At 44.9% G+C, this 12,456-nt stretch overlaps 1 protein-coding gene, 1 long non-coding RNA gene and 2 other non-coding genes across 13 annotated transcripts in view; all 4 read left to right on the top strand.

Moving 5' to 3' along the window:
* The window catches only part of LOC122480177 (mediator of RNA polymerase II transcription subunit 18), a 135,599-nt gene extending 133,256 nt beyond the window's left edge, over window positions 1-2,343 (top strand). For all 10 annotated transcript variants that reach the window (XM_043574220.1, XM_043574224.1, XM_043574221.1 and 7 more), the window contains one exon: window positions 31-2,343. In XM_043574220.1, the coding sequence (XP_043430155.1) occupies window positions 31-46 (16 nt within the window). In that variant the 3' untranslated portion in view covers window positions 47-2,343. The remainder of the gene's footprint in view (window positions 1-30) is intronic.
* Window positions 2,344-8,470: 6,127 nt separating this feature from the next.
* On the top strand, window positions 8,471-12,130 carry LOC122480181. The gene is made up of 2 exons (XR_006296521.1): window positions 8,471-10,915; window positions 11,736-12,130. It is a non-coding gene; the product is annotated as an uncharacterized LOC122480181 (long non-coding RNA).
* Window positions 10,568-10,772, top strand: LOC122482323. The gene has a single exon (XR_006297112.1). It is a non-coding gene; the product is annotated as a small nucleolar RNA SNORA73 family (small nucleolar RNA).
* Window positions 11,454-11,658, top strand: LOC122482322. Its single transcript, XR_006297111.1, has one exon. It is a non-coding gene; the product is annotated as a small nucleolar RNA SNORA73 family (small nucleolar RNA).
* Window positions 12,131-12,456: the final 326 nt, after the last annotated feature.

The following is a 12,456-nucleotide window of genomic DNA, read 5'->3' on the forward strand; positions in this document are numbered from 1 at the left end:
AACTCGGCCCTTTTTGCTCATCTCTTTTAGCTACCATCGTCCATGATGCTGAAGTCTGAGAGAGGAGCTAAACAGCCCCCCCAAAACAGGGCTGCTTGGCTGCTTCGGTCTCCAGAGTGATGTGGAAGGAACTTCTGCACTTCGCAGCACAGCCAGGATTGAGTCCTCGGGGATGTAGCTCTGGGGCGAACAGCACTTGTCTGAATGTAGCATTTCACTGGAATGGGTGGTCATGTGCTGCTTTGGGCAAAACTGAACACTTCATCCGTGCTTTTGAACCTTTTAACATTGCATCATACTTGAGGGGTCTGCCTCAGCACCCACCCACGCTCTGGGCCCCTTGCCGGTTCCCAGTGTTAGTGGCCACCCACACCGTCGCCCCAAGATGACGCCTGTGCTGGGGCACAGTTCGCACCATTCGCCTTACCTGCCCTCTCCTGGTCGTGGGTGCCCCTTGTGTGGCCCCAGCCATCAAATCCAATTGGTGGTGGGAAAAACCTTCTGGAGGCCCCCAGCCTTCTGGCAGAGGGGCCCCCACCTCCCGGGGACACCTCCACACCACATCGGAACGTCAGTGGAAAGCAGCGCACTATACCTCTTGTCACACAGCAATAAAGTCCTCTTCGGGCAGCGCGGCCTGAGGGGAGCTCAGGATCTGACATGTTCCTTTCTGGCACAAGTCATCCTGATTTTTATTTTTTAAATTAAAAAAAAAAAAAATGATCTTGAAGAAGTGCTGGAAACTTGTGTTTTTCCTGCCTATTAAACAATCTGAGCTGCAATTAGATTCCAAGTTAAGACAGTGAGAAAGCATATGTGTTTTCTGTATACAAAAACAAAACCAAAAAAGGCCTCTCTGTTAATGGCATTTTGGCACAAAACTAACCCATGGCTTAAATTTTATAAGCTGTTGTACATTTGTCGCACCAAATGATATTCTAAATCATTCTGACCAATAGATGTGTTCTCCTCCGGAAAACAGAGTTGTGGCAACTCTGTGGGAGCCAGCCGCCTGCTGTGGGCCCCCACGCTTCCAGCCGGAGTCACTGCAAGGTCCTAGGGAAGTGGGGTGCGGACCAGAAGAGGACTTTGGAGGCGGAAGTAGGAGGAGCACAGTCAGGACCCGCTGTTCCTCCCTCCTGCTCAGTGCTGTTTGCCCTTCCCTGCTGTACTCACCCTCTCCCCTCCAGGTACCCGTCCCCCTGCTGAGCCTCTCTGGCTCCTTCCACCTCACGTACCCCTCCTCTGCCAAGCAGGAGCCAGTGTCGTTGGTGCCTGGGCCTTGGCTCGGCCCCCACCCCTTTTTGCATTTGTAATGTATATTAATATGAAATGTTCCTAAAACAGAAAATTGATTTGCTTTCTTTTTTATTTGGAAAACCATACTGCCTCACCATTTCCCTCTAATTCCTATCCAGACTAAGCGGAAGAAAAAAATGTGTCCCTATTTAACTGATGAATGTGGCCTTTTTCCCTTAATGTTCAGAAAATTGTGGCTGTTTCGCCGATTTCTTCTGCAGTCCCTGTTGTAATTGTTCACTAGATTCTTACTCGTTTTCTCCTAATATGTCCATATAAGATTTGCTGAACAGTGAGAACCCATGAGGTCAAAACAAAAGAGCTGAGGTGACCTTAAAAAGGTAGTGTCTTCTCTCTGTATGGGGAATCGGGAAGCACTCCGATTACTCCGTTACTGCCCGATGCTTTGCGGCTATGGAGCTAGAGAGGGTCCACAGCTCCTTGAAGCTCATTACAATTTGGTATGACTGCAGGAAGAGGAGTGACAGTTGTACACTGTTGTGAGAGGTCTGAATATAAGGCGGTCACACACATGACTTCTCCGAAGCTCTCTGTTGCTTTGGAGACTGACTTATGCTAGCATTCTCTGTGGTTACGGTGACATTTCCAAACCCTCTGCTGCTGCCTCGCTTTCCCTTAATGTGCCAAGTGTGAAACAGAATTGGATTTCCTGAGCTACTTGTCTGCTTTCTGTGTGCCACAAAGGACTCTGGTTCATCTTTCATCTCATTCACGTTTTTTTGAAACAAGATACTTTGGGGGTCAAGTCCTTTCAGGTGTTTATATATATATATATATATATATATACACATATACATATATATGTATATATATATATATAAAATGGATTTTGTGTTCCCTTTTTATGTAAGTAACAATTCGTAATCATAATGTAAAGAAGAAATAAAAGTCTGATGTATTGTACTTTAAGATGCTTCCCTGATGTACAGAATCTCCTTGTAAAGTAAATAATTGCATTGTATATCAGTCTTCCTATCAATATTAATTATAAAGTATTTTAGAATTAAAAAAAGACAAAGTATACTATTCTGGTATGAAGTGCTTTATTTATTTTTTATTTATTTATTTTTTGAGAGGGAGAGAGACAGAGTGTGAGTGGGGGAGGGGGACAGAGTGAGGGAAATAGAATCGGAAGCAGGCTCCAGGCTCTGAGCTGTCAGCACAAAGCCTGACGCAGGGCTCAAACTGCAAGATCATAACCTGAGCCAAAGTTGGACACTTAACCAACTGAGCCACCCAGGTGCCCCTGAAGTGTTTGTTTGTTTGTTTGTTTGTTTGTTTTTGACGTTCTACCTTATTCCAAAAGATTTAAGCTAGCTTATAAATGGTACGTAAAATACTACTAGATGCCCTAAAAGAAGTATATGAGGGGGAGAAATAATACTAACATTATTAAGTGTAGCCAGAGGTAAGGTCAGTCATGTTGTGTCTGTCTGTGCACACATATGACAAAAAGTCAACTGTGACCACCACCACCACCTGCCCCCGTGGTATAGCACCGGGTCCTTTATCCTATTTATCCCACCCCTAATTTGGGAGGTAAGGGGAAAAAGAACCTGGGAGGTGAAGTTGCTTCCCAAAGGTCAAAGCAAATTATGTATTCACTGCGTATATTCAGGGACAGGCAATTGCATCCCAGTCAATTGTCCCTCCAAGGACTTACTGTGTGTGGACCCCATGGAAATAGACTTGAGGCTGACAGCATAGCAGGACAGCTCCTACCTCATGTACTCCTCTGGCAAGCAGCCCAGTTTCAATCCCTGTAGCCTCACCAAATGACTCACTTTCCTCTTGTCACTTCAGAGACTGGCTTTGATTAGTACACCACCCTTTACCAAGAGTTCAAAGAAACCATGAGTCACAACTGCCCGTGTCATTGGGTTCCACCAGCTCCCAGGTTTTCCTTCTCTTGCCCTCCAAAGACCAAACCCCACTGAGCTCCGAAGAGGTCTCAAATTGCCATCGCTCTTTTGAGGTTAAGCATTGTCTACAGAAGGGTGTTTTGAAGGTGCATGTTGCTCAGTGCTGAAACGATGAATGAATTTACGGTCCTTGTAGATTTCGATTAGTGTGCCCAGGAGAGGGGGGACCGCAGCTGGAAACAAAAGTTTGAAAACCCACTTTCAGAAAGGGCAAACGCAGTGGATATTGAATAGGAGGAGATGGGGTAGGAAGCGTACCGTTGAGAGATAAGAACGTTCCACAAAGGAAAGCCAAGCCCTGAAACCAAAACCGAGCCTGAACCACCAATTTCAGCTCCAGGAGGCTCTAGGGTAGAGCAGGAACCACCAGCAATCTGGGCCACTTGTTCCATCGGTCTCTTGTGTGGATACCATTAATTTCTTCCCCCAAGAAAGCACAGAGGCCATTGGACAGGGACAAACACCCTCTGTTTTCCTCCATCTGGTACTGAAGAGGCACACACGCACCACCATTCATTCATTCGCTCATTCAGTCAGTCAGTGTTTATCTCCTTCCTATCCACCACCTGTGGAAAAAACAATCTTCCCTTATCTCTTTTCTCTTAAACCTATTGCCCTACCTCCAGCTTTTCCTACACTCCCTCCACATAATCTATTCTAATGTTAAGCACCTCGCATTCCCTGTACAGTCCAAGCAGTTGGGCTAAATGAGTGACAGGTGCAGAAAAAAAGAAGTGATGTAAACTGAATAGGCTTCTCGACATTGGCTTGTAACCTCTGGTCCGTATACCTGGTTTTCCATTTCTACAGCCATAGTCACTCAACTCATTAAAATCTAAACTAAATCCAAACTACAATGGCTTTGCCTGAGGCCACCAGCAACTTCTCAGTTAACGGCCACATCCAAACTCTGTTTTCAGCTCTTAATGTATTTGACTAGTCTGTAGCTTTTGAGGCTTTGGCCATGTCCTAAGTCCTCCAAACTTCTTCCTTGGCTTCTCAGACACTGCTGTCTCTCAGTTCTCTGACCATGCTTTCTCTGCCCTGCTGGCTCCTTCCCAGCATGCTATTCAAATGGGTTTTCGTGTCTTCTCATTCCCTGTTCTCCCAAGGTGACATCAGCCACCACTCTTATTCTGACAACTTCTAAATCTTTGCAACTCAGATTTTGTGCTGGACTCCAACCCTACATCCAGTTGCCCTTTGGACATCTATACACCCAAATGTCCCCAAGGTAACTTCTGTGTACTTCCAACATGGACCTTACTGTCTACCTTCACAGCGTGCTTTCTCAATCATCAGGGTTAGCGACCACCACATGTTTACTCTCCTAAGCCTGATACTTTGTTATTATCTGCAAGTTCCCCTCTTTGCAGGTCCAGTGGGACAGTAAGTTCTGTGCATTCTCTGCCTCTGAAATGTCTCTTGATTCCTGTATCTCCTCTTGCCTTGTCTACCATCCAAGTTCAAAGCCAACAGAATTTAATGGGACTTTATGACCTCTGATCTCTCTAATTTATCCTCCAATATTGCCACTAGAGTTACCTTTCTATTTTTTTTTTTTTCTGGACTAAGTGGCTTTATTGGGGAAAGCCAGGATTACAACAGACTTAGGAGTCGGCATTGGGCCCTTCTTCTTTCCAAAGGTGGGCACAACATTGACAAAACGCCGGTTGGCCAGTTGTATGCATCCACCGCTTGGCTCGACCTGTCTTCTTCTTCTTCTTCTCCTGTTTGGCCACCTTAGGAGTCTGCCCTCTTACTTTCCAAGCATGGGCCAGGGAACCACGGACTTTCCATCCAAGCATGCGGCTACTTCCAGAGTGGTCAGAGCCTCCGCTCCACACTGACCCAGGGTAGCCTCATCCTCTAGGGTCGTGCCTGCCAGGAGCCACGACTTGATCTTCTGGAGTGACGCCCTCCAGAGAGGCTACATGAGCCTTGATCTGGGCGACCATCTCCTGGCCGGTCACCTTGAGGGTGTGTAGCTCCTGGGCTCGGACAAAGAGCTGCACGTCGGTGACTGAACTACGGCCACTGCAGCTGCAACCACGAAGATGGAGTCTAGAAAGAGGAAGGAGGAAGGGCGCGCATGTCCTCACCACCTGCTGCGTGCTCTGTCACTGCTTAGAGTTACCTTTCTAAAATGCAAAGCTGGTCACAGCAATCCTTTACTTCAAAACTTATTGATCTCTAGCTGCCTGCAAGATAAAATTTAAACTCTTTGGCCTGGACTGCAACATATTTTATAATTCAGCCTTTGCCTACTTGCTGGTCTCGTGAAAAGTGCAGGCACCTTCTCCCTTCAGTGGACCTCATCAAGCTGACTTCTTTCCCTTCCCAGGAGACCGTAGTCCTGCTAGTGCCTCAGCCTGCAATGCTGTCATCATCCATACTCCACTCCTTTACTCCACCCCTTCAAGTTTGAGGTCAAATTTCAACTCCTAGGAAAGTTCCTTTAGCCTTGAGCAGATTGTTCAGTTGCTCTGTCCTCTGTGTTCTCAGAATACAGCATTCATCAAGTGATAGTATAATTTGCTGGCATGTCTATTTCTCCTACTGGGGGCTCTCGCAGACAGAAGTGTTTCATGTCGAGTCAGTACCTGGCTGGCTCACAGTTGGTAGAGCCTGCAACTCTTGATCTCAGGGGTTTTAAGTTTGAGCTGCACTTGGGTGTAAGGATTACTTAAAAATAAAATCTTGGGGCACCTGGGTGGCTCAGTCCCTGGAGCATCGACTCTTGGTTTCAGCTCAGGTCACGATCCCAGGATTGTGGGATCGAGCCCCATGTCACACTCCCCGCTGACAAGTGCAGAGCCTGCTTGGGATTCTCTCTCTCTGCTCCTCTCCTGTGTGCTCGCTCTCTCTCTCTCTATCAAAATAAATACTTTAAAAAATAAAATAAAATGTTTTAAAAAAAAGTTTCATATCAGAGTCATCATTGTCTAGCACAATGCCTAGCAGATAAATCATATCCACTAAATAAATGTTGAACGAGGGATTGAAAAAGGAGCTGAATACTGGTAATATGGCCGGGGAAGGAGCAGGAGCAGAATTATTTGTCTTCTTTCTTTAAAAAAAAATTATTTTCAACGTTTATTTATTTTTGAGACAGAGAGAGACAGAGCATGAATGGGGGAGGGGCAGAGAGAGAGGGAGACACAGAATCGGAAGCAGGCTCCAGGCTCCAAGCCATCAGCCCAGAGCCCGACGTGTCTTCTTTCTTTTAAAGTACTGGTTCTCTTTGGGGCACCTAGGTGGCTTGGTCTGTTAAACATCCGACTTCAGCTCAGGTCATGATCTCATGGCTCATGGGTTCAAACCCCGCATAGGGTTCTTTGCTGATAACTCGGAGCTTGGAGCCTGCTTCTGATTCTGTGTCTCCCTCTCTCTCTCTGCCCCTCCCCCATTCATGCTCTGTCTCTGTCTCTCAAAAAAATGAATAAACGTTAAAAAAAAAATGTAAACTACTGGTTCTCAAACATTTTGGTTTTGGAAATTTTTAAAAATTATTCAGAACCCCCAAGAACTTTTGTATCTGTGTGTGACTTCTATTGATACTTACTGTACTACAATTAAAACTGGGAAAATTTTTAAACATATAATTTATATAATTAATTATAATATAATGAAATATAATACATTTCAAAATAATAACCCATTACATGTTAACATTAATAATGTATTTTTATGAAAAATAACTTTTCCAGAAATAATCAGGGAGAAGAGTGACACTGTTCTACATTTTTTTACAAATCTTAATTCTGATTTTTTTTTAATTTTTTTTTTAATGTTTATTTATTTTTGAGACAGAGAGAGACAGAGCATGAACGGGGGAGGGTCAGAGAGAGGGGGAGACACAGAATCCGAAGCAGGCTCCAGGCTCTGAGCTGTCAGCACAGAGCCCGACGCGGGGCTCGAACCCACGAACCATGAGATCATGACCTGAGCCAAAGTGGGACACTTAACCGACTGAGCCACCCAGGCGCCCCTTTAATGTCTGATTTAATAGAAGACAGCTCAATTCTCATATCTCCTCGTGTATTCAATCTGTTGCTATATATTGTTTTGGTTGAAGTAAATGAAGAAAATCCAATCCCACACAGATATATAGTTGGTAAAGATGTCAGCCATTCTTTCAAGTAAAATGGTATTTCAGGAAAAAGATGTGGCTATTTCAAAACAATCATAGAAGTACTTTTCCTGGAGACAAATGCTGTACTTTTGCAGACCACAAAAGTACTTTATGTGTACTTCTCACTTTATCACACAAAATATTAAAAAGAGGGGCACTTGGGTGGCTCAGTTGGTTAAATGTCTGACTTCGGCTCAGGTCATGATTTCACAGTTCATGGGTTTGAACCCCACGTCGGGCTCTGTGCTGACAGCTCAGAGCCTGGAGCCTGCTCTGGATTCTGTGTGTGTGTCTCTCTCACTGCCCCTCCCCCCACTCATGCTCTGTCTCAAAAACAAACATTTAAAAAAAATTTTTTTAATATTAAAAAGATGCATAGTCAAAGGTTGAGAATTAATGAAATTAATGACTTTTATTTCTTCATCAACAGCATTCTTAGAGGAAGCTATTTTTAATTTGCTATAGATACGATTTATTATTGTGGTAGAAAAACACAGAGCATAAAATGTGCCTTTGTAGGGGTGGGGTGGGGTGACGGGGGTGACAGGGGAGGCACTGTCTGGCTCAGGCAGTAGAGCTCGTGATTCTTGATCTTGGGGTTGTGAGTTCAAGCCCCATGTTGGGGATCGAGATTAGTAAAAAAATAAATAAGTAAACTTTAAAAAAAACATAAAGTGGGCCTTTTTTAAACCACTTTTAAGTATACAGTTCAGTAGTCACTATATGCACACTGATGTATAACAGATTTGCAGTACTTTTTCATCTTGCCAAATTGAAATTCTGTACCTGTTAAATAACACCTCCCCCTTTCCACATACCCCAAGTCCCTGGCAACCACCTCTCTATTTTCTAAGAATCAGAAACTGACTTTTAAAAAAAAGTTTTTTAATGTTTATTTATTTGTGTGTGTGTGAGAGAGACAGTGTGAGCGGGGGAGGGGCAGAGAGAGAGGGAGACACAGAATCTGAAGCAGGCTCCAGGCTCTGAGCTGTCATCACAGAGCCCAATGGAGGCTCGAACTCACAAACCGTGAGATCATGACCTGAGCCGAAGTCACGTGCTCAACCGACTGAGCCACCAGGTGCCCCTAAACTGACTTCTTTTTAAACTGTAAATTTGTGATGATAAAGAATACAATACCACTACAGTTTGGTGACAGGGCCTGAAAACATAATAACGGACTAGCAGTTTTATCCATTTCACTTTATGGTACAGAGTCAACACAGTGAAAAAGGCAAAGAAAGCCTAAGTATTACTATGAGATAGTTTTGACCTCATGGACCTCCCCCCCCCCCCCCAGAAGAGTCTCAGGGACCCCTGGGTGTGACAACTTTGCTTTGAGAACCATCTCCCTGGGCATGTTTCACATCTTAAAATCTAGGTAATAATACCAATGTCCTAGAATTGCTGTGATAGTAAGTAATGCACGTAAGGTATTCAGAACAAAATCTTAAAGGAAGAACACTAAAAATGTTTCCACTCATTGTAGCGCGGCTGTGATAGCTCCATGTTAATTTACCTAATATCTATTTGCTTAATATCACATTCAAAATTCTATCACAGGGGTGCCTGGGTGGCTCCGTGGGTTCAGAGACTGACCCTTGATTTCAGCTCAGGTCTTGATCCCAGCATCATGGGGTGGAGCCCCCAGTCGGCTCCTACTGTGTGGAACCTACTTAGGATTTTGTCTCCCTCTCCCTCTGCTACACAACCCCACTCTTGCACTCTCTCTCTTGAAAAAAAAAAAAATTCTATCACGTTTGCAATATTTCATATGTAATATGTATCTTCAGGATTCTTTACTTGCCTACTTCTTTATATTAGGTGAGCGAGTGTTAAAATATACTTACTTAATGTAAAATTTACCTTTTTAATGATTTTTAGGTGTACAGTTCACCAGTATTAAATACATCCATTGTTGTGTATAGGAGGCTTTTAACTTTAGCCAATTCCTGTAGAAGCATTTGTCTTATTTACCTGCGCATTTATCAAATGTTTATTTCAGATGCGACAGGGGAGATTCAATCACTTTTGAGATTCTGCATTTCTCTACACGGCTTTTTCAATTTCGCATACAATTACGGCTAAGTGGGGTGTTTTTATTGGCGAGTTTCTTTAACTGTACATTCTCCAGACTACGTTAGTTGACTGCAGACAATTAAATTTACTACTCAGCACATACTTACCGGGCTACATACTTCTAAACTCAGTTTCTGTAATTTACATTCCCCAGCAAGCTCCCCGAGCGCGAAGGGCCTATTATCGCGAGAAACCGCCGAGCCAGGTGGGGGGCGAGGGGAGGCTTCAGTTGCAATGGATTCCCAGCACCCTTAGCGAATTTCCGATTCCCTTACTGCGCATGGTACGGCGCAGGCGCAATAGAGATACCTTGACTTACGCGCGCTTCAGAAGGTATAAATACGGATGCCTTGGGGGTTGTTCGGTCCTTTCGAGAAAGCAAGCGGCATTGTGTTGGAGTTGGTGAGTGTTTTTACCCGCTCGATTTGTTAGCTCTACGTCTAGTCTCTCAGGCCAGCCAACCAGCTTTTCCTGTGGACATCGTACTATTTAGAAGGATTCTTCTCAGCGGTGGCTGTGCTAACTACACTTATTTGTGCAGCGGGGCTGGGCCGGATGTAGGCCGCGGAGGCCTTGCGAGCCGCGCGCGGGTCTTACCCATAGCGGAGGAGCGCGAGCGCCGAAACCTCCAGGGCTGTTACCTCCCGCGTCGGGACGCTAAATGCGCGGCCCGCCCTCTCGCTATTGACCATCGCCGGTTTATTAACTTGCCTCCTAGGAGGCGGTGGAGTTGCATGGAAGACATTTTATTTCTGACCCCCATCGGAGTTCCAGAATTTATTTCGAAACGGACGGATCTTAATCCTGCTGCTAGTTGATTCGTGATGTAGGGTGGTTTCACGACTGTAGATCGGTTTATACATAACGAGGCATAAGTGTGGTCTCGGCTCTGCATTTTTCTGGCAGTAGTGCTAATCGCCTGTTGGGATTTATAGATAGGTTTGGGGTATCTGGTTGGCAGTTCATTTAGATTACTGGCATGAGACTGCTGATAACTCGAATTTCGTTGCCAGTTTGGAATTAAGGTTTCACCTGGGGAATTGGGGAAGTCGTCAGCTGGTTGAAACTTGTTTCTAGCTCAGTAGTCTGCAAGTTAAGTAAATTACAGTGACCAACGTGGATACTCTCGGGAGGTCACTCTCCCCGGGCTCTGTCCAGGTGGCGTAGGGGAGCATAGGGCTCTGCCCCGTGACGTACAGTCCCTTTCCACGACGTTGGAGATGAAGCCGGGCCTTGAGTCTGCGCCTGCATATTCCTACAGCTTCTCAGAGTCCTGTGGACGATGACTGAGGAGACAAACCATGCAGGAAACAGCTCTTAGAGCACCCCCTATCTGGAGCTAGGTTGATTGGAAATGAAAGAAAATTCTGCTCTTAATCAGCTGCTGTTCTACTGGATTAAGCTCTTACCTACCTTGTTTTGCAGCGGTTGCTCAGGATTCCAGATAATTTGATTTGGGGTAAGTAAACCAAAGGATTTGGGGTAAGAATTGTTTCTGACTTGCCAGTGTTTGCCTGTCGACATTTAATCATTCCAGCCGGGTTCCTTTTCATGAATGTGCTCTTGCCATTTAATACATCCAGATAGTAACTTTGACGTTTTTGCTGGCATGTCAGCAGTTTCATAGATTTATGCTCATGTCTGGGAAGATAGCCTTTTATAGCCAGTAAAAATTATTTTCATATCTTTAGTTGTGTGATGGGGTAGAAACTTCTGCTTTGCTAATGGAAAAATTGCGTTTGGGTGGCTTAACCAAAGTCTGTCCATGGGAGCCAAGGATTTATTCTCTGGTACGGACCCTTTGCATGACAATGGAGATGAAGGGGGGCATATGCGCCTGAATATTCCTAGGTCAGTGAGTAAGATAAACCTTGGAAAAGGTAGTAGTAATGACTGGTTTTTAAACAGGCTTACTTCAAATTCACTTGTGTAATAAGGGATGGAGGGAAATGAAATCTCTTAAATGCTTTGAGGGTGGTGCTGTTTAATTGGTCATTCCAACGTGGATACTCCCGGGAGGTCACTCTCCCCGGGCTCTGTCCAGGTGGCGTAGGGGAGCATAGGGCTCTGCCCCGTGACGTACAGTCCCTTTCCACGACGTTGGAGATGAAGCCGGGCCTTGAGTCTGCGCCTGCATATTCCTACAGCTTCTCAGAGTCCTGTGGACGATGACTGAGGAGACAAACCATGCAGGAAACATCTAATGAAAACTAAAAGGAAAGTTTTTAGTGAGGTCTTCAATAGGAGTCTGATCCTCTTTTTTGTTTGCTTTCATTTAGGATTGAAGAGGAGCCTCACCTTACATTGGCAGTCGACACTTTATGCTTTGGGGTACTTTATCTACTTGGCAGGGACAGTTGGTGAAGTGGGTGATAAATGTTTTTGTAAGCTAAGCCTGGAGGTTTAGAAGCTTAGGCACATTTGACCCCTTTTTAAAACTGCCCTTAAGAGAAACTCAAGGGGGAACAGTAGGTTTTTAAGCTTAATTTAAGAGAGAGCAAGTATGTGGGAGGGGCAGAGGGGGAGAGAATCCCAAACAGGCTCTACCCTATCAGCATGGAGCCTCAACTGAGATCATGACCTGAGCAGAAATCAAGAGTCTGACTGAGCCACCCGGCACCCTGATCCATGTGTTTCTGATGTACTTATGGATTACAATAAAGATGACTGCATATTTGTGTGGCTCCTTGTTATGTGGAAACATGACTGACAAGGCCCTGAGCTTGTCTTGTATATGCTGGCACTTGTTTACTTGGGAAAATGTGTTGGTTCCTACCAGTTCCCTAGTGTGCAGGGAAGAGCTTCCTGGTTGCATTCAAAGGTGGGTAATGCTTAGGACACCTAAGGAATTAGGTGAGAGACCAACCTACACTTGGCCACTAGACAGGAGATCTGGGTTACTGATAAACCAAGCCTAATCTTCAGTTTCCCCACAGTGTAGTACAGGCAAGTTAACCTTAGCAAATACCTGATTGGACATAAACGGCAAAATCCCACCAC

This window comes from Prionailurus bengalensis, chromosome C1 (assembly GCF_016509475.1).
Source record: "Prionailurus bengalensis isolate Pbe53 chromosome C1, Fcat_Pben_1.1_paternal_pri, whole genome shotgun sequence".
In the NCBI taxonomy this organism is placed as follows: domain Eukaryota; kingdom Metazoa; phylum Chordata; class Mammalia; order Carnivora; family Felidae; genus Prionailurus; species Prionailurus bengalensis.